The sequence below is a fragment of the Macaca nemestrina genome, chromosome 3 (genome assembly GCF_043159975.1).
Source record: "Macaca nemestrina isolate mMacNem1 chromosome 3, mMacNem.hap1, whole genome shotgun sequence".
NCBI lineage: Eukaryota > Metazoa > Chordata > Mammalia > Primates > Cercopithecidae > Macaca > Macaca nemestrina.
In genome coordinates, this window is record NC_092127.1 from 67,839,222 (window position 1) to 67,861,699 (window position 22,478).

General features: G+C 41.8%; 2 protein-coding genes across 9 annotated transcripts; both read left to right on the forward strand.

The window, feature by feature from the left end:
• The first annotated feature begins 16,766 nt into the window (after nt 1-16,766).
• LOC139362332 (small integral membrane protein 43) lies at nt 16,767-16,958 on the forward strand. Its single transcript, XM_071093085.1, has one exon. The coding sequence runs from the start codon at nt 16,767-16,769 to the stop codon at nt 16,956-16,958; it is 192 nt and encodes a 63-aa protein (XP_070949186.1).
• Nucleotides 16,920-21,825, forward strand: SMIM43 (small integral membrane protein 43). 8 transcript variants are annotated; one of them, XM_011748862.2, is made up of 5 exons: nt 16,920-17,055; nt 17,998-18,106; nt 19,978-20,040; nt 20,175-20,332; nt 21,405-21,825. In XM_011748862.2, the coding sequence occupies exons 2-5, from the start codon at nt 18,044-18,046 to the stop codon at nt 21,583-21,585; spliced, it is 465 nt and encodes a 154-aa protein (XP_011747164.1). In that variant the 5' UTR covers nt 16,920-17,055; nt 17,998-18,043; the 3' UTR covers nt 21,586-21,825. The 8 variants fall into 8 exon arrangements, with proteins under 8 accessions (XP_011747164.1, XP_011747171.1, XP_011747166.1 ...); XM_011748864.2 differs by having other exon boundaries at nt 16,984-17,103; XM_011748865.2 differs by lacking the exon at nt 16,920-17,055 and adding an exon at nt 17,136-17,353.
• The last annotated feature ends 653 nt before the right edge of the window (nt 21,826-22,478 follow it).

Consider the following 22,478-nt stretch of genomic DNA (forward strand, 5'->3'; position numbering starts at 1 on the left):
TATTTGACTATGTGACAGTGGAGCTTCCTAGAGGTGGGCTGACTGTCTTAGAAAAAGGAAATAGTTGGAGCTCAGTGAGGCTAACAGTGGCTAGAAGCTGCTCAGTGAGGCTGACATTGGCTAGAAGCTGGTGGAGTAGGGAAGAACCACTGAAGCTGTGCAGCGAGAAAAAACTTGTTTCTTGTCACCTAAAAAGTACAATTTATTGGAAACCTATCTCTTAATGAGGGGATAGGAGAGGATGTATTATGGTGCCTTGATCAAAGGAATTGCTGGATTTCTTATTGATTTGGCAATGTGTGATAGGAGTTAGGATAAGTTAGGAGTCAGTAAGATATTGTTAAAGTGGGGGAAAAAAATCTGGAAAGCAGACTATGACAATAGACCTGGCTGGGCATGGTGGCTCATGCCTTTAATCCCAGCAGTTTGGGAGGCTGAGGTGAGCAGATCATGAGGTCAAGAGATTGAGACCATCCTGGTCAACATGCTGAAACCCCATCTCTACTAAAAATACAAAAGTTAACTGGGCGTGGTGGCACACACCTGTAGTCCCAGCTACTTGGGAGGCTGAGGCAGGAGAATAGCTTGAACTGGGGAGGCAAAGGTTGCTGTGAGCCGAGATCATGCCACTGCACCCCAGCCTGGGGACAGAGTGAGACTCTGTCTCAAAAGAAAAAGAAAGAAAAGAAAGAAAGAAAGAAAGAGAGAAAGAGAGAGAGAGAGAGAAAGAGAGAAAAAAAGAGAGAGAGAGAAAGAAAGAAACAAAAGAAAGAGAGAAAGAAAGAAAGAAAGAAAGAAAGAAAGAAAGAAAGAAAGAAAGAAAGAAAGAAAGAAAGAAAAAAAACAGACCCTTGACCTATTGCTAAGTGAAAGAAGCCAATCTAAAAAGACTGCATACTGTATGACTCCAATTATATGAGACCCTGGAGAAGGCAAAACTATTCAAACAGTGAAACGATCACTGGTTGTCGGACATTAGGAGAGAGGCAGGAATGAATAGGTGGAACACAGAGGATTTTTAGAGCAGTGAAACTATTCTGTGTGATCCTGTAATAGTGGATACCTGTTATTACACACTTGTCCAAACTCATAGAGCATATAACACCAAGAGAGAACCCTGATGTGAACTGTGAACTCTGGGTAATAACATACCCATGCAGGTTCATTGTTGGTGACAAATGTACAGCTCTGTGGGGGGCAGTGATAGTGATCTGTTGATAGGATGGCTGTGTGAGAACGGGAGGTATATGAGAAAACTCTGTACTTTCTGCTCAGTTTTGTTGTGAAAACTGCTCTAAGAAATAAAGGTGAGAGAGAGGAAAAAAAGAGAGACAAGGGTACCCTTGATGATAGACATCTTCTTAGACAAATAATTTTAGGAAAAAGTACGTAGACATTGAGTATTTGGACATAGTCACAAAATTAACCATGTTTGTGTGCCTTTCTTTATTCATTTATGTTTATTTGTTTGTAGAGAAAGGGGTCTCACTGTGTTGCTCAGGCTACTCTTGAATTCCTGGGCTCAAGAGATCCTTCCACCTCAGCCTCCCAAAGTGCTGGGATTACAGGCATGAGCCATTGTGTCCGACCTTCGTGTGCCCTTTAGAAAGTCTTCATATACCCTTAGGTATATCTGAAACCTAGTTTGAAGACTTTTGGTCTAAGGTTGTGGAGAGTGAATGAACAAGGAAAATGTAATAGAAAAGATGGATTATTCACTGACTGAATGATTCTTGGAGAACTGGGTAGTCAAATGGAAAAAAAAGGATGGATCTTTACACCTTATCAAAAATTAAATTCTGGATTTATCAAAAATTAAATTCTGGATGTATCAAAAATTTAAACGTAAAAAACAACCAGGGACCCTGGTGCATGCCTATAGTCCCGGTTATTCAGGAGGCCAAGACAGGAAAATCGCTTGAACTCAGGAGTTAGAGGCCAGCCTGGGCAATGTCATGAGACCCTGTTTCTAAAAATGTATGTCTATATTTCCCTATATATAGAAGTATATATAAAAGTTTAGGCCAGGCGTGGTGGCTCATGCCTATAATTCTAGCACTTTGGGAGGCCAAGGTGGGCGGATCACCTGAGGTCAGGATTTTGATACTAGCCTCTACTAAAAATACAAAAATTAGCCAGGCATGGTGGCAGGCACCTGTCATCCCAGCTACTCAGGAGGTTGAGGCAGGTGCATCGCCTTAACCCAGGAGGCGGAGTTGCAATGAACCAAGACTGTGCCACTGCACTCCAGCCTGGGCGACAAGAGTGAAACTCCATCTCAAAAAGAAAAAAAAAAAAAGGTTAAAAAACCCATAAGCATACCGAATACCAGTAGAAACAATAGCGGGAGAATGGGAAGTGTGATTAGTGAGGTGGGCAATGAAGCATACAGCTGGTTTCTGTTATCACAAGAGTGCTCACAGATTAGCGCTGACATCGGTATGTTAATATCGTGACTTGTGACATGTTAACAATAAGAATAACAGTTAACCATTATTGAGTGCTTATTATGTTCTTGACACTGTTCTAAGCATTTTACATGTATTAAACTATTTAATCTTCACAACAACCCAATGATGAGAATAATATTATTATCTCCATTTTATAGATGAGGCAATTGAGGCACCAAGAGTTGAAGTCACATGCTAGTTAGGAGTAAAGCCAAGATTTATTAATTTAGGCCGCTGGCTCCAGACCCCAGGGACTAGGTCACCACACTTTACTATGAAACAATGTTTTTCACAATATGCCTTTAAAAAATACTAGACATACCAGATTAATAACTGTTAAATTTTGACAAAGTTGAATCTGCAGTGATAAGTTTAAACAATTTGTATATTTCCTTTAGAAAAAGACTGTCTTTATTTAACAGTTCAGTGAAAGGACACAGTACTATTTTACCCCTTATATATTTCACTAGGAGAGTATAATTTTGACATCTCTGCAAGGTTATGTCACAATTTAATTTCATAGTATTAAAAAAATACACAGCGCATAGAGTAGAAACACACTGCCATTATGTATGAATTATTTTACAGTTATGATTATCAATAGTTTATCACAGGATGGTAGACAAAATAGTCATTCTTTACATTAGTATTCTGCTTGTGTTGAAGCTGGGAGCAAATATCACATTATTTCTTTGGCAGAGTAAATCTGTAAATCTCATTAGAAATGTATAAATACCAAATAGCATACCAAATGTAATAGCTTTATAAGATTGTTGTGAAATAATTATTGTGATGTTAAAGAAGATATAAAATAATGTATTGTCAACTGCTTGATAATAAAAAATGCTCTACTAATGTTCTTCAGTATTTAAAAAGGAATTTGTAAGATAAGACCAATTTTTGTTCAAAATTAAATTAAGACTAAGAGAAGCCTTTTTCTCAGGGTGGTAGAGATGGGGCAAGTTTCATTCTTAAGCCTGTACAAATGAATTTTTATTTATTTGAATAAGTAATCTGAAAGAGACTAAAAACTGCATGCCATCACATAGTGCATGAAGCCCTGTCCTCAGAAGTATAGGTGGGAGGTCTTATCAACGTAGCTTTCTTTCTTTCACAACCTTTTCTACTTGGAAATGGTTTGAGCTGGATCAGAGAAGTTGAAGAGGTATGTGTAATACTCAGGGAAAAAAATACCTTCTTCTCAGCTAGTAGGAGAATTCCTTGGGGGCAGAGACAATTTTATTTAAAAGACAATTTGATAAACCTACAGGTAGAAATTAGCTCAGGTTGGCACCTAGGTTTCCTGCATAACAAAGAAAGGAAAGGAGGGAGAAGTGACTACTTTGCTGGGGAAGAAAGGTTATGAAAAGGAGACAACTCCAGGTGCTGTCTGCATTGTTCAGTCGTGCTTTGTGGAGTGATTTTTCTCCTTGAGGGAAACATGTGTGCTGAGTCCTGTTCGTGGTTTGCACACAGTGGAAAGGTGGCTGATATGTAGGTGACACATGAATAACCCCACTTACTTAATGTATTCATAAAAGGAATAAAGTCGTGGCTGGAATGAGCAGTGAGCCGTGAAGGAACCTCTTCTGCAAATGTGTCAGAGGCCCTTCCTGGAGCCAATGACTCTCCTGAAAGAAAGCACTCTGGGTTCCCCACTTACTCTGTCATCTTGGCAGCTGGCAGCAACTCATTCCGGTAATCTCTCTCTTCCACCATCCCTGGTTTTGGCAGTAAAAAATGGTAAGCTATTTGAATTTTGGAACTAGAAGGGATTTGGAGATAATTATATTTAATCCCCCAATTTGAGGAATAGAACCACAGTGAAGTTAGAGACATGTGCGATGTTGTATGGCTTATGCTGGCAGGGGACGGTGAGAATCCAGGCTCTGAAGTTTTCAACCAATGCTCTTTCCACAGCACCACAAAATATGAAGAAATTTGGAGAAGGAGGAAAAGTCTTACCAGTAAATATAGCCAAGGCATCAGCAAAACGGTGAAACTGATATATAGCTGTTTTCCTCTTGCAAAAGACTTTTTCATCTGACAAGATACACACGATAGATGAAAACATTAAATGTGAAAAATATGTAAGTAGCAGGTGCTGAGCTTTGTATAATGAGTTGTGTGTTCATTCCTTCTTGAAGGTGAGAAACAGTTCAACCACAGCTGGGGTGGGTGGAGAAACATAATTCTTGGTGATGTATAGTGAAAATCATAGCCCACCAGCTCAGCCATACAGCACTTGAAGAGGTCATGATTATGAAGGGCCGCACACAAGAGCCAGATGTATACCAGTGACAAGGAATACGCATTTTCTTCAGATGTCACAAGTCCTCTTTTTCATTGTTGAGTAATGACTATAACAGCATCACTTAGTTCAACCAACAGTATCTGTGATGGGGCAGAAGAAAACCTCAAGACAGTATTAGTGTTCAAATAACACGAGTTTCACAAACACCCAGAACAGTTTCTTTTTTGCAATGATTCATAGATGATTAAAAAAAAAAAACTGTAAGACAATTTCCTGTGGTGAATTTATAACCATAGCTTTTGAATTATTGAAAAACAATGCTTTCAAGTTGGCCATCTCTATGATGCTGGTCATCTTGGTGTTTAGGTGTTCAGAGCCATTAAACTACAACAAAGCACATAAATATAAAGTGACAAAAAGAGTCCTTGCCTGTCTCTCCAAGCCAGCAGCTTCTCATCGGGAATAACGGTTTCAGAGGGGAGGGTTAGAAGATTCCTTAGATAGATTCATGGTGGCTTCCAGATGGCTGATACAAAAGCCAGAGGGAGGCTTGGGTAGGCAGTCATTTGATAGCTGGTTTATGACGAGGATAGCAAAATGAATTTCCAGATATATTTCCAACTAGAGGCCTTAGAATCTCTCACCCAGGGTTTCTGTTGTAAATTAAAATTGGTATTCATGACAATGTGCCTTCTAATATGACATATTACGGAGGCAATCATACCAAGCCTATACCTTAGCCACTGTGGAACTGGCCTCTCTAAATATAGAAAACTAAGTAGAAATATTATTCATATGTGCAAAACAGCATTGTGGCTTTCTATGTTAAGCATATTTAAACTCTACAGGAAATAGTCCAGGAGGGATATGTGTATGCTTTCCTATAACTTCCGACTAAAATAGATTACTTTAATGTTTTAGATCATATGGTGAAACTGCAGTTTTAACGAAAATAAAATATATCTACAGGAATGGTATATGCATATAACGGAATATGTATTAGTCAGGGTTCTCCAGAGAAACAGAACCAATAGGAGAATGTTAATGTCCTCCAGAAACACCCTCACAGGCACACCTGGAATAATGTTTGACTAAATGTCTGGGCACCGCAGGGCCCAGTCCAACTGACACATAAAATTAACCATCACAGAATATTATTCAGCCTTAAAAAGGAAGGAGATTCAGACATATGCTACAACATGAATGAACCTTGAGGACATTATGCTAAGTGAAATAAGCCAGTCACAGAAAAGAAAGTTACTGAATCCACTTATATGAGGTACCTAGAGCAGTAAAATTCATAAAGACAGAAATTAGAATGGCTGTTGCCAGGGGCTGGAGGAAGGAGGAAATGGCAGTTGTTTACTGGGCATAGAGTTTCAGTTTTGCAAGATGGAAAAATTCTGGACATGGATGGTGGTAATGTCACACGAGAATGAGAATATATGTAATACCACTGGACTATACACACAAAAGTAAATAGGATGGTAAATTTTATGTTAAGTGTATTTTTCCATGTTCAGAAAGAAAAAGAAAAGAAAAAATGCTGTTTATGAGAAACATTTACCTAGATGCCAATCAAATGGATGAGAATGTTTCCCAGTATTTTAGGAGACCACCTGAATGACGTAAACACCCCCTCTATCAAGGTCATCACACAAGCAGATTCATAATTTCCACAGAAAAAGCTGTGAAATTGTTTTACCAGACAGTAGGGATGGAGTCAATATTAGTTCCTCAGTTTACTGCACAGGCATATCATCATTTGTACATAAAATAGCTTCTCTTTCAGTCCCCTGATATACTGAATTTTTTTGAAATAGGGAAAGTTTCAACAATGTGCTTCTATATATAAAAATTAATAAAATTCAAAACAAACATCGATCATTGGCTTTACCTCTAATGTAGTAATCATTATAAAATGCTTTCACATAAATTTCTCATTTGATTCTTAAAACAATCCTGCAACGTTTTATTTTCACTGTTGATGAACTTTAGTGTCAGAAAGGTTAAACAATTTTCCTAAAGACACACAGCTAATCCACAGTGGAGCCATCTAGAATGCCATCCCTCAAGGGATGCAGAGGCAGAAGAGAAATGCCTGAGTGGAGTATCACTCAGGGGTCTGCCAAGAGCCAGGCATCTCTAAAGGGATGATCAAAGAGATGGTGTCTTACTCTGTTTGAGCTGCTGTACCCAAAATACCATAGACTAGGTAGCTTAAACAACTTACTTCTCACAGTCCTGGAGGCTGGGAAGTACAAGGTCAAGGTGTCCTCAGATTATGTGTCTGGTGAGGGCCCACTTCCTGGTTCATAGATGGCTGTCATCTCACTGTGTACTCACACGTTAGAAGGGGTGAGGGAGCTCTCTGTGGTCTCTTTAAAGGGCACTCATCCCATTCGTGAGCGTGCTGCCCTTATGACCTAATCGTCTATCAAAGGTCCACCTCCTATGCATCCAGGGTTAGGATTTAATGTATGAATTGGGGCCAGGGGACACAAATATTATCATAGTTTGTTTTGTGCTGCTGGACCAACATATCTGAGACTGAGTAATTTATAAAGAAGATAAATGTATTTCTCACCATTCTGGATGCTGGAAACTCCAAGATTAAGGTGCTGCAGTTTGGTTGTCTGGGGAGGGCTGCACCCTCCTGACGGGAGGAACGCTGTGCCCCAGCAGGGCACAAAGTGGAAGGGCAAGCTTGCCAAATGAATGCTGCAAGAAACCTCTTTTATAAGAGTTTCAATTCCACTCACGGGGGAGGAGCCCTCACGACCTAATCACTTCTTAAACCCTCACCTCTTATACTTTCACATTGGCAACACCTGAATTTTTGGGGGGCACATATTCAGACTATAGCAAACAATTAGTTCATAGCAGATGGTAATGAAGGGATGACAGCAACAGCCGGAAACTGTTACCATCCATAATCTCAAAGAGGCAAAGGGAGAAGGTGGGTACTGGAACCTGGTGAGATCAGCAGCTACTGGACACTGAGGACTCTAGAGGAGGGAGTTGGCTATGATTAACTTCCAGCCTGGCAGGGAGGGGCCAGGGAATAAATACCACAACCCCTCCCTGCTTCCATCTTTCAGTGATGCCTCCCTTGGAGAAAGCCTAGCAGAAAGTGTAGGGCAAGGAGTGACTAATCAATATGAGCTAATGGGACACACAGTAGGGTGGAGGGTAGACTTGAAAGGCACATGGAGAAGATCTAACACAGACAGGAGAAGGTTAGCTTTATTCAAAACCTTTCAAGTGAGTGATTCATTTGCAGAACTTCCAGGTACTGTGGTAAGTAAGACACATTATTTTCATTACATTTTAAAAAATTATTAATATTATTTTTGATTGAAAAATTATAATTGTCTTATTTTTTGAAGAATTCATTTCTTTGAGTTCTCTTAGATAAAACATTGCAGTCTATTATATTGTGAATTAATAATTTTTTAAAAGTTTAATGTGGGTTTTAATTAATTCTAATCCAGAGGCAAAATTAGCATTTCAAAAACAATTCTAACTATAGGAAAACTGCTACATAGTTTAAAAAGAAAAGAATGGAATTCTCAATTGGTGGAAAGAACATAACTACCAGACAGTAAGCCTGAATTGCAGTTTTCACTTTTGTACTTCTTTTGTGTCTGACTTTGGTTAGTCACTTATTCTCATTGGGTTTCAATGTCTTTATCTGCAGTATAAAGAAGTTGAAGTAGAATAGTGATTCCCACATCTGGTTAATCATCAGAATCATTTAGGAATTAACTACCTTCCTTCCTTCGTGTTTTGTTTGTTTGTTTGTTTAGACAGAGTCTCACTCTGTCACCCAAGCTAGAGTGCAGTGGTGCCATCTCAGTTCACTGCAGCCTCTGCCTCCTGGGCTTAATCGATTCTCGTGCCTCAGCCTCCTGAGTAGCTAGGATTACAGGCATGCACCACCACACCCAGATACTGTTTTGTATTTTTAATTGAGATGGAGTTTCACCATTTTGGTCAGGCTGGGCTCAAACTCCTGACCTCAAGTGATCCACCTGCCTCAGCCTCCCAATATGCTGGGATTACATGCATAAGCTAACACTCTTGGTTGAAAGAGGTTTAATCATTGTGCTGGTCCAAGGAGGAGCCAGGAAGAAACCTCAAATCCATCCCCTCAAGGAGTCTGGGGCTAGGGTTTCATTCCTTCCTTTTTTTTTCTGGTAGCAACTTACTTTATTGAAATGAATGATACAAATATTGAAGGGAAAAAGGCAGATGGTTTGGTACAGTCTATGGGAAGAGTGAAGATAACCCGAAGATGTGTGTAGTATATTGGTGACCATGGAAAGTCAACCCCATGGCCATGAGTTCCCAGACTCAAGCCTAGGATGGGCTTGTCAAAGAGATACGCCACATGCCAGATTCTACGGCCACCACTTCATGCAAACTGCTTACTCCTGCTCATTCACATAATGAGTCTCCAGAACGTCACACAACCCAGGGTTGTTTCGTAATTTGGGTAATTTCAGTGGCCTATTTAGATAATATCAGTAAAGACACAATACTTTAAACAATGTAAACATACTCCTTTGTACTCGGTTTACTCTCCTAGTTCTCATGGTCTGGTTTCCTGAGGATTTGAAGATTAGGTCACCTTATTGGTTCTGCTGTTTTATCAGTTTCTCAGCACGGTTCCTTTCCACATCATCCTAGTGCTTCCATAGTGAGGTATGGAAAGTACAGCCGTGGCAGATGAAGAGCTCCAGATTGATCCACTCTCCAGGTCCTGGTGGTGGCTCCAGTGTTCTTACGAGGAGGAAAAAAGGGAGGTGGAGGCTGTGTGGTGGATGGTGGTGTGTAGGCCTCAGCATGGAAAGTTGTATGTGGCAGGGATGGAAGGCTGGCCTGGAGTGGCTGACCACATTTATTATTAAGCTATATTTGCTTGGCAACACAGTTAGAAATATTGTTACCTCCATTAAAAATGATAGTAATAATAATAACACAAATCACCATTTGTTAGGTGCCTGTTAAATGCCAGGTGCTTCACATGTATTATTCCATTTAACAGTTACAACACCCTTATTCAAGTAGATGTCATTATCATGCTATTAGCCCCATTTGACAGATAAGAAAACTGAGACTTTTGAATGTATCTTAGGGTGCCTCCAGCAGTTCATAACAATCAAACTCAAACCAGCTTAAACAATAATGAAATGCATTTTTGTGCAAAATAGAATGCCCAGAGGTAGGCAAGCCTTCAAGATTGACGGATTTACTGGCCCAGTAGTGCCATCAGGGAAGCAGGTTCTCTCTACCGTGCCATTTATCAAATCACCCACATCCTGTGGCTGGTTCTCCCCATGGACGTAAGGTGGCTACCACCAGAAACTGGGCTGCCATTCTTATTTACTTATATTTGACATGCATGAGAGAGAACCCTCTCCCCAGTGCGTGGATCATGTGTACTTCCTGTGCTGGGTAGTGCCTGTTGTATTTCAGCTTCATTCTTGCCCTTCTCTCCTCTCAACCATCTTGCTGAGAGCCTAGACTCCCCTGTCACCCAGCTTTCCATTAGATAATGTCATAATGGGAGGCATTACCATGAGGTTGGAAGATGAGAGGAAGGGAGAATACCTCTTTGTTTCCTGGCTTCTGGTGGTGTCTTGGGAGGTGGCTGGTGAACCCAGTCCTTGGATCCAGTTGGGAGATTCGACTTCTCCACTGGCGGCAGCAGCCATGGACACTTGGGGGTCTTTCCTGATACAGTGATCATGGGCTCTGTGTAATCCCATTTTCCTCTTTGCTTCTCTAGTCCAGGAGAGCTACAATCTTGTGGTAAACTTACTGTCTCCTTTTTACTCCTTCTACCATTCAACAGCCTTGTAACTAATTTTACGAGTTTAAACAATATTAAATTCCCTTACTTTAGATACTTATAGTGGTTTTGTTTTCTTTGTTGGACACTGTAAAACTTGAATTAGATTAGATCAATTTACATCAGATGTGCCCTTCTGGATGAAAAAAAAAATCTTCATATTCCCCGAATGAATTTTAGACCATTATGGACCCAATTCCCTGGAACAGTTTCCTCTAAGTCACATGGGATGCATGGAGAAGAGGTAGATACCTAAATAAAGTCTTGTTGCCATTTGCAGCACTACAGTATATGGTGTAGTACAAGGTCGAGTATCTAGGGTTGGGCCTGGAACCAAGTGTGTTTGCTGCCAGTCTGTGCCACGGTGAAGCACATGTCTGGAAGGCAGATTGGGTCACTGGGTCTGGGAGTGCAAGCCCTAGGTGTTGAGGTGGTTAGATCTCACAAGCGAGTGTTTCACTGAAGATGTAGGAGTTACAGACAAAATCTACTTTTATCCATTCTTTTCCGCCCTCTGGACTGCCCAATTTTTGTCTTGTGTGTGTGTGCAAGCTCGTTGCTCTTCATCGTTAACTCATGCAGGAGCTTGCAGACCTGTCATCAGCAGCAACAGTTTCTCCACTGCCATTAAAGTTATGCTGAACAAAAGATACATTGCTTAATAATGCTCAGATTCTTTATTTTGCTACATGACATAGTATTGATCAAGTCCAGGGTCGGCCACAGTCACATCGACTTTTTTCAATGTTCCTGCTAATTTACTGCAGAATCCAAACTGAAGATATAGCATTTGGCTGCAATTACAATCTGTCACTTAATATTTTTCTTTTCCAATATTGAACAGACTTAGTGTATCTTCTGCTGTGTTTAAAGACATTCTAAATCAAGGACAGAATCCAGAGTATTTTTCACAGAACTATTCTTAGTGGCAAATTCTGGATTTCAAGGGCTACCCACATAGGACTATCTCCCACATACCCCTCCAATAAATTTCATTAGACTTCCTTTCTTTGTCTTCCTTCCCTCCCTGCCTCCCTCCCTGCCTCCCTCCCTGCCTCCCTCCCTCCCTCCCCTTCTCCTTTTCTCCCTCCCTCCCTTCCTCCCACCCTTCCTTACTTCCTTCTCACTGGAATTCCTGAACGGTTACATGAAATTTAAATAGCTTATCATATAAACTTTAGTTATTTCCTGAAGAGCATCTCATTTTATATGCACTGTATAAAATGCATATTTATACAGTTGATTTGAGGATGGGATCTGGGAAGAGGTGATGGTGTAAAGAGCAAATCCTATCATGGGGTGTTACAGTAATAGCTGATCAACTTTATACAACTCCCTCAGGCAGAACAATTGACTTTTCTGTTCTCCTACAGCAGCGAGCATTCTCTTAGCCTTTCTAATTCAGATCTAGAGGGTTGTAGGGGTGATAAAGAGTATCAACAAGCAGCAATTTCAAGGAGGTCCAGTTTGTATCTCTTCCGCAGAAATGAACATGGTGGTGTTTTTGTGTATGGAGCAGAAGCAAGGGAGGTGAGGTGCCACAGAGGCATGAATAGTATGGCTGGGATATTTCTGGGCCATTGGAGTCACCAAGATCACTGGGGCTGATTCAGGTCCTAACTAGCCAGGACAGGGTCCTAGGGCCTGGAAGCTTCCAAGGAGTATGGACCTCATCCCCAGCACATGCATGGGTGCTTTAAGGTGACTCCATCTAAGCAAACATCATCTATGGGTCACTCAATTCTTATGGCTTGCAGCACCTGGGAAGGTGTGCTGTTACTTAAGAACCTGTCTTACTACCCAGGTTAACAACACATTTCAAGACTAGAGCATGTTGCAAAACATTTCTTTGTTTTTTGGAGGGGTTCATGTCAGGCCAAGTTGAGTCAGCCTTAGAAAGGTGCCTGGAAATCTCTTTTTCTGTTGTCTCCTGCTCTTATCCTGCCCTTCTCCTGGGGAAGCTGCTTCCATCCTCCAGGTGCCAACAACAGGTAAGTCCAGGTAGGATTGTGACAGTAGATTTTTACAGCCCTTTCTGGGTGTCTTCTTAGGTGTTTAGACTCTTTGGAGAAGCACATTTACAAGACACATAAACCTTTCTGTTCCTGGTATTAATCATTTCTCATAAATATCTATGATGCTTGTTATGATCAAATACCTGCTTCCTATAAGAGATGAGAGTTGGGAGGAACAAGGTGGGAAAAGGGAAGGGGAACCCTCATCTTGCCACACGCCATAGAGGTCCATAGGCTAAGACCTTGGGCAGCTCTGGGGCAACATCTAGTTGTTTTGAGACCCACGGGGAGGAAACTGAGAAGATGAAAGATGCATGAAGTCTAACTCTGAGTGGGGGACGAGGCATGCTGTTAGTGGGAGTGTATGTGGGGTCCACACTGTGGGCAGTCGTATGTGATTGTAGTGACACAGCTCCCTCCACCTACCCATTTGTGCATCTTTTAGTTGCTGGAAGCAGTTATGCTCTTATCTATAGTGAGTATCCTTTCTGCTTTTTAAAATGCTTGGGTTTTCTTTCTATGAATTTCCATTAATGTGCATCTTTAGGAAGAGAAAGATTCTGCTTTATTCATATGGAGTCATTTATACAATATAAACTGAAGTTCAGAGCCTTTTATGAGGTACATAAATATAACCAGAGACTGAAAAGCATTGGGAGCATCTACTAAATGTAATATGTTATTTTTCGTGGCAGCAATATTATTTTAAATACAAATTCTATGGAAAGTGAATATCAGAATTTGTTAGTTAATACCTATAAATCCATTTAAGCTGCTCAGATAAATGGATAATCTAAAGAGTTACGGTTAGAAAGGCTGACACGGGTTTGAGCTTGGCAACATAAAACCTTCATCCCTTGGCCTTTTCCCACAGCATTCTGCAGGCAAACACTGGCTCATTTGAAGTTCTGACCTTCAAGATTTCAAAAGTAGGAGCTGAGATGCAGAAGACATATGTCTCTTGAAATGTGTTTCTTTTTAGTCTGACGCTCAAAAGAAAAAATATGTTGATTAATTTGATGGTCATGCACACAAAAGTACACTTTTCCCTGCGAGGCAGTACAATCACGAGGGTTGGGAGTGCAGGCTCTGGAGCCAGACTTTCTGGGTTCACATCCCTCTCCTGCCACTTGCCAGCTGTGTGATCTTCAGCAGGTCACTTAACCTCTCCATGCTTCAATTTTCATCCTTCGATAGCTTGGATATCTGGATGGCAATGTGCCAAATCACACGCCTTTCCTACCAAACACCTTGTTAATTAAGAGTGCTTAACATGTGCCAAGTACTTAAGCAATGCCTTCATAATTGGTCAGCGTTCTCCTTTGAAAACTGGCACTAACCACTTGGCCTCACAGCAATAAGATTTCCTGGAAAGCCAGAGAAAGGTTATGGAATGGAAAGAAAGCAGGAGGGCCCGGTCTGGGCCAGGAGTTGAGGATGCCGTCGAGGCAGGCAGCAGTAGCCATGCCTAGGTCACTCTTGGGACTGTTCTGGCGCTCAGATTGCCCGAGCAACGGGGATGCATCTGACTTCTGAACATTCCTCCTGTCCTGTCAACTCCCAAGGTTCAGAGTCCTGGAGACAAGGATATTTGACTAAGTTTCTGGCATAGCTCTTCTTGCCCTCCTCCCCACACTGTATCAGGAGTGGGTAAAAGATATATCTGATCCCCTTGGTTTCCGTAACAGGAGGTGGCAAGGGAAAGTAGGCACTGGGATCTGTCTTCTTGCCAAGATTACATAAAATGGAGAATTCCATCCGTAGGAACATGTGGTGCTTAGAGTGGAGGTGTGTGGATTCTGGGCGGTCAAAAAAAAAATAAAATCACAAATCTTTGCTAAACTTGTATAAGACTTTAAATTTCTCTCAATAGCCCCACGAGCAGTGTTGTGCTGGTTAATGTAACAACTGCCTGCCTGGTCCTGATTTGTAGCATTTGTCTATTTTCTCAAGGCAAACCCACTCATCATAGCTAATTTCAAGCTACCAACACGACAGCACTGAACACAGCTGGGAAAAGATGCGCAGTAACATACCACTATGCAGCATCTTCACCACACAGCTACAACACATGGAATTAACCTCAAGTGCACAGACAACAGTGAAATGTAGTACGTGGTTTTTGCCTTTGTACCAAACTAATAAAATAATTAGAAAGTGATGAGTTTTGAGTATTAATTACCTTTGTTGTTAACATAATTGTAGCTTTATATAATTTAACTTTTAATAATAGCTGGAATTTAATAACTGGTTTACAAAATTTAACAATCAGCTCCTGTGAGTCATTATGAGCCAGCTCCAGCATACCACTGCCTTGAAGTGGATCAATATAATGTTATTGAGAGAGAGACAAAGAGAAAATGAAAAAAAAGATTCTTTTCGTTTATGCACTAAGATGCTTGGTGGAGAGGCCTAGGGCCTGGAAATTTTGTTCAGTAGCTTGTAGCATTGGGGGCCCTTGGTAAAAGAATAATAACAGTATCTGACGTTTATATAGCAAAACACATTTTTATTTAACATTTGCTCATTTTTGAGCCTCACGACAAATCCAAGGGAAAGATCAGCAAGGCATGTCACAGAGGAGGGGACTGAGAGTCATTAAGCAAAAGTGACCCCTGACAGGTAGAGCGGACACTAGAATCAGGTCCATGAGACTTGCAGTTCACACACTGTTTTCATACCACCCTGTCTCTTTGAACCCCTGTCATCTCTGGAGCAGCCACTTATTACAGTCAGGGATGTTGTCAGGCCTCATCCTCAGAATTCAGTCCAGGAGGCAATTCCGCATCTTCATAAACAAAGAATAAAATAAAGTTAGGCCTACAAATGGGCAATGATAACTGGCTGTATTAGCAGCTGTCATAGCTGACTCCAAGACCGGCCCCAGTGATCCTCACTCCTTGGCATTCATGTTCTTGGACTCCTACACTGAATAGGGCTGACCTGTGTGACCAATAGGATAGTGACCGCACATGACTTCTGAAGCTAGTGGTAAAGAGCACCGCAGCCTCTGCTTTGTTTTCTTTCATCACTTGTTCTGGGGGAAGCCCGCAGCTGTGTTGGAAGCACCTATGGAAGGGAACTGAGGCCTCCCACTAACAACCAGCCCTACCTGGCAGCCAGCGAGTGAACCATCCTGGAAGTGGATCCTCCACCTCCACACAAGCATTCAGCTGAAGGCAGACCTGGCTGACATCTGAACGGAGCCTTATGAGTAACCCCACACCAGAATCACCCAGCCAGTGCTCCTACATTTTGGACCCACAGAAACTGTGAGCGATGATCAATGTTTGTTGTTTGAAGCCACTACATTTGGGTTTAATTTGTTGCGCAGTAATAGATACACTGAACAGCTTTCAAAGCTGCTCAATATGGGCTTCGGGTCACGTCAACTAGATACAGAAAGGCTTTAGGGACTCAAGAAACACTTTGAGTAAACTTGTTTTCCTCCTTTCACCAAAGAAACTGAATTTGAGGCCAATATTTGAAAACTTTGTGCTATATCACTACCGAAATACGTTGTATTCTTAATGCCTTTCCAAATGACCTGTTGTCCATAGAAAAGTACATTCAACATTGAATGCATCTGCTACTCTGAAGAGCAAGACAGCTCGAACAGGAATTCACTCAGACATCTCATAGCACGAAATCATCTCATAGCCTTTCAGACCCCGTCTTCACTGTCACCTTTCATTCTTTTGGGTCTCTGGGCCATGGCAACCCCTGTCTTTTCGGAAAGCAGGAACGGAGGGATATAACGAAAGAAATGAATTCGGAAGACAGGGGGCTAGGGACCCTACTGGATGTTGGAGGGGAACTTTTAAACCATTTGCAAAACACCAGTCCCGACCTCCCCTGGGAGACTGAGCCGTTACCTCTTCTGGCGTCCCTGCCAGCGGAATTTCGCTCCTAGGGAAGTCGCTCGCGTCCTCGAGAGCACCTGAAAGGATCTCAGCGAAGCGGAAGGCTCTGGTGCCAGCGGGGAGAGTCGGCGCCGGATTTCCTCAGCTTCTTGGCGCGTTTCCTCGGAGCCGGGGGAGGCAGAGCACGGACCCCGGAGTCGGCGCCCAAAGCGGCACGGCCTCGCGAGGGGCGGGAGTGCGGGGAGGTGGGTGTGCGGTCGGCGCGCTCGCCCTCCAGTTGCAGCCCGTGCCGAGCGCGCACGGCAAGCGAGCGCCGGCGCCTCCAGCATGGAGTGGGAACTCAACTTGCTGCTCTACCTGGCGCTCTTCTTCTTCCTGCTCTTCTTACTTTTCCTCCTGCTCTTCGTGGTCATCAAGCAACTGAAGAACTCCGTGGCCAACACAGCCGGGGCGCTCCAGCCCGGGCGCCTCTCGGTGCACCGCGAGCCTTGGGGCTTCTCCCGAGAGCAAGCGGTGTGACCTGAGTGCGGGCGCTGGCGGGAGGGCACCGAACTGCGCGGGCCCTGGGCTGGGTCTCCGCCTCAATTCTCCGTCTTCGTGGCCTCCCAGTTTCCAGGTGCGGGGCTCGGCGGCTCTGACGGGTCGGTTCCGGCGTGAGGCGCAGGTACCCGCGTCTCCGCTCCTGTGGGAGGCCCGGGGCTCGCAGAGCGTTCGGGTGCCAGGGACGGTGGGTGTATGGGGTCTGGGCTGGCGCTTTGCTCTTCGGGAGGGACCCCAAGTTTTTCCAGGGCTGGGAGAGATGGCGAAAAGAGAATTCGCCCCTTGGAGCCGGAGTGACTTTGGACAACAGCAAGCTCTTTTCGGTTCAACTGCATTTTAGTTATACCCAAGGAGTGGAAAAGTAAATTATTCGGGTAATTCAGTTTAGCTATTTTCGAACAAAATCGAAGGTTAACCTGAATATCCACATTTTTGAGAAAGAGTGTGTGGGCTTTGGGACAGGTGGCAGGAGGAAACAGCGCACTTGAAGTATTTTAAAAATTGCTTTAAACATTTTTGCGCTTTGAGAGATGGTAAACGGAGTTCGTCTGGTGGTGCTGGGGTGGGGCGTGGGGGAGGGAAGATTCAGTCGCCCATTTGGAGGGAGGAATCCCTTCCTCCCGGTGTTCCTTACTCATATTCTAGCCACCAACCACAGTTAGTGTCTGCGGATTGCAGTGCAGGGTAGGTTTGGAATCTGGGACAGCGGATGGTGAACGTTACAGTGAGAGTCATTTGAAAGATGCCTTAGGGTTTGCCGGTACGTGACCTTTTGGGTGATGGCCTGGAAAGCCAGCTAAAAGAGGTACTGTTTGCATAGCGTAGGGAAACAGGAAAAAGGACGGAGAGGCGGGTCTGTGGTTTCAGTTTAAATTACTAGAACTTTTGCAGAATATGGGCGGGCAGGAGCAAACTTGAGTACCAGTATGCCCTAAGTACCCTCTCGGTAATGTTAGTTTGGGAAATATCTTCATCCTTCGGAAGCTTTTCCCTAGATTTATGTCGTCTCTCTTTCTAGAGCCGAGCTGCTGCCCTTGACTGGTGCATAGAGGACCACAGCTGCAATGACAGTTTGGGCCTGCAAAAAGAAGGCTGGAACAACGGGAGATGGAAGCTTTCTGCAAATGGTAGGTTGGGATGGCACATGGTTTCACGTTGGCCTTAGTTATGACTAAACTTCTAAAGATCCAGGGCCTAAAAACATGTAGGTTCAGGATGGGGGAAATGGGTACAAGGAAGGAAAGGGCTCTCTCCCACTCAAATCTGGTGAGCTTCTACCAGAACTACAAAGCCAAACTGACTCCTAACTCATTTCAAGAATCAGTGTCTCAGTAGAGGATTGTGGAAATTTGACTGAGATGTCAGGAGTGTTTGCACTTTTAATAATCATTCTGCTCTTTTGAAAAACAGTGCGGGGGTTCATGGGATGAAATATGTGATGCAGATAGACTCTGTCTTCAGTAAGGGAGGATTTGGGTTAGTCATATCAGTGTGGGATAAGCTAAGTCATAACTATAGTATTGAAAATACTAATTTTAGACACAAAGAAAGACCATATAGAGAGGCTAAAAAAATGAAATACTAAAGTTTGCCTAAGTTGATAATATAAAAGTGAAGTGTAAGACAATTATTTTGATGCTTTAAAGGAAAAATAGTCTCAGGTGAATAATTTTGGCCCAAGACATCAGATAATTTCCCACTTTCTATTTCACTCTCCCCAAATAGGCCCGTTCTTAATAAATAAGTGGTTTACTTTAATTATTAGGGTATGAGCAAATTCTCACCTCTTTATCAGAGTTATGGTAAGACTTGATTTGAATTCCCAGTTTGAATTCCCTGAATCAACTGCAGTGATTCTGTATTGTGCTTTGAACAATAGTTCTCTAATTGGTTGATATCTCCGCAGTGGCATTTAGTTAAAGGGTTGTATAGTTAATACGGACATTGAAGATGAGTGTGGGAGTAATTAATTAGCAATGATAGTTTTTGTAAGGATTGAAAACAATCATTTCACACTTTAGAATAACCAGAATGGAAATTATTTTAACCACATGCTTGGTTTCTTGAGTTTGCAATCCTTTAATCTTCCTAGCACCACCACTGGTATCCATGAGTTTAACCTGCCCATCATTCTTCCTAGACAGGAGACTATTGAAAAGTCAGGGTGACTAGTTTATTACCATCTGAGTATTAATCCAATCTCTCAGCTGGTTCTACTGACTCATGTTCCTAAGAAAGCAGTGGTGCCTTTCTATCTTGTGTCCAGGGTCATTTTATTACCTCCTTGTAATCAAATTCATTAATGACCAAGTTCCCATTTATCCAGGCCACAATGAATATTTATTCCTATTACTCAACCTCTGCTTGGAACTTGACTCTAAGCTCTGGGAATTAAGGTAACTCACATTTGCTCTTAGATCTTGCTGCTGTTGATCTCCTGCCCTGCCCTTGCTTTGTTAGAGGCTCTGCTTTTGAAACTTTGACACCTGTAGATGAGCTGTCTTTTGCTATTTATTTAATTATTCAATCATCATTTTTCCAAGACCTGACATAGACCGACCTCCCAAATTAGGACTACTTTCAAACTCACATTTTTGGCTACCTTAATGCATTTTTGACTTAGATCAAATACTCTGACACCCACAATGATCTAGGTTTCAGGCTTCTACATGTTGGCTACTCCATCCCTTGACCACCCCCTGTTCTGACAGTCACTATGGGCCAAGTCTATTTTTAAAGACTGTGTAAGTATGAGACAGACATTAAAGCACTTGAAAAGTCAAGAATATTTAAAATAACTGCTTATTATATAAATGTAACTTCATTATAGAAGATTCCTATGTTTTATTTTCAATAAAAAGGTTTTTAGTGATTCTTCAGCAATGTTAGAAGGTGACTTGAATTTCTTACATTATAAGGAAATGAGCCATAATTCTATTATGTAATATTTGTATTTTATTTCAAATATTATTATTTCATCATTGTTTCTAAATTTCAGGTGTTTAAAATGGCTTCAGATCTTATCAAGACAATCTTGGTTGTTGCATTAGTTTCCAAACTTGTAAGTGCAATGGATCTGCAGTTCTACTTGGCAAGATAACCATTTTAAGTTGAATGAGAATGACATCACACTCACACCTGCAAAATCTAAAATGTCTAATAAAGTAGATTCCTATGTCTGAACTTCAATTTTAGGGCACAGCTGTAGATGCAGAACTGATGCCATCTGGTGTGATTCTACAGAATAAGAGAGAAAATTTACCCAGAGTGTGCCATGCACTGGCTTTTCTGGGAATGGCAAGGTGCCAGGATTTGTTTTTGGTTCGCTTGCAGGGGTGGAAACTTGGAACTAGGTGAGTAAAAAATATGAAATACTCTATTTTTAGTTTGACATTCTGTATTTCCAATTTTGTCTATAGTTTCAAAATCAGTGCAATGGAGTTAAATTTTAAATGACCAAAATTTTAAAGTTTGTAAATGGTTAAACCATTTAGAATAGTGGGAAATGTTTGTTTTTTTCTAAGTCACACTTACTAATCTAGAGACTGGTAGAATACTAAAGATACTAATGTAATACATAAGGTATCTACACAGTGCTGTACTTTGTTTTTAATTTTAGCAGCTACTCCGAGTTATTTGTGCATATTTAAGCTAAATCCACAATTAAAACTCTAGGATCATTAGAATGTCACTGTCAGGTGTCTGTGTCACATACAAGGGAAGGTTAAGAATTGAGTTGTAAATCTTTGATGTAGTTTTTTTTTTGTTTGTTTGAATCAGTGAAATACATTTCTCAGTCCTCCACTTTTTATTTTGTCTACACAAAATAAATAATGTTATGGGTTAATAATGATCTGATTAAGTATCTGAGTCATGAGCATCTTCCCATACAGGAAGCTGGATTATCAGAAGGGCATTTTAGACCCAGTAATCAGAACCTAATAAGCATGCAGGAAAAGCTTTCTGATGGATTAAAGTTAAAAAAAAAAAAAACCCTCTTATTTTCCTTAACAGTAGCCACTTTGTATAATGAACCCAAACATTTCTGCCATTCTTGGTCTGTATAGACAGATCCTGAAGACATGGGTGGGTTTGAGCTAAAACCTTTATCTGTGACTTTTGTTTTGTTAGTATGACTCTGAAGTTACTTGAATTTATTGAATAGGTACAGATTCTTCAAGCAAGATGTCTTTTCCTTTCAGATGAAAATCACACTTTCCTATTGGGAATCAAGATGAATTTTTATCTTGATAATGGAATAGGAAGTTTTGGACTGAAGAGCGGCTTAAACAAATTAGAGGGTTTGTTCTTTTCTCATAGAACAAGGAGGTTAGAGGCAGGCAGCTGCTGGTGTTGGTTCAGCAGCTCACGGGTGTCAGGCTTAATTAAGGTGGCTGCTGAGGTTCCTTTGGCTTTTTCCTCCAGGTTCCAAGATGGTCCCTGCAGCTGCCCACAAGAAGGAGGAGGAAGCCCACAGAGAAAACGGGGCATGCCAGTTCGAATCCACTTGCTTTTTAAGAGCTTCCTCAGCAGGCCAATAGCTTTTGCCTTCATCTCATTGGCCAGAACTGTGTCATTGGCTACTGCTATCGGCAAGATTGTCTGAGAAATGTAGTTTTCGTAGCTGGATATATAACTGCCTTTGACAAAAATCCATTTTCTCTTGATGAGGAAGAAGATGGTGGTGGATCTTGGGAGGACAACTAACATTTTATGCCCTGGCTACAAAATACAGTTGCAGAGGAGCATAAAGTTCAAAAAGATCAAAACTCTAGTTCCTTCACAACTGTCAAAGCTCCAAGCAGCACTGCTCCCCTCTGACAGAGTGAGCAGAGTGAAGGCATGTCAGGTGTTCTCACAAAACTCTTGACAGGACTGACCTCTCTTAGCCAATATCCTTGTCCCACATCAGGATTTTCTAGAGGGCCCTGGGTACCTGCGCACTTCCTTGGTGGCCATAACCTCTTTATGGAGGGTTGGTGTAGGATAAAGAATGTTCTACCACGCTGCTCCCTCATCTGCATCATTTCTCTCCTCTCTAATTATCCTGTCAGTTATATTTTGGTGGAGTCTGGGTTTGTGTATTTGATTCCTATAAAAAGACCGTTGCTTTCATGCATGGAGGAGGGGAATCTATGCAGAGAAAGGCTACCTTACTCCTTTCTGTGACTCCACCACCGGTCTAGGAATATCCTGGGAGAAGAATTGCCTCTCAAAGCTGCTTCTATAAGCAGCCTACATCCTAGCTAAGCAAAGAAGAAACACTTCCCACATCCAGGGCTGTCTAAAAGAACTTTCTGTGATGACAGAAATGTTCTATATCTGCAGTGTCCAATATGCTAACCATTTAGACACATGGGGCTAGTGAACACTTGAAATGTGGCTAGTGTGACTGAGGAAGGAAAATTTAAATTTTGTTTAATTGTAATTAATTTAAATTAAAATAGCCAAATGGGGCTACTAGCTTTTGTGTTAGATAGCACAGTATACTTTATTCTC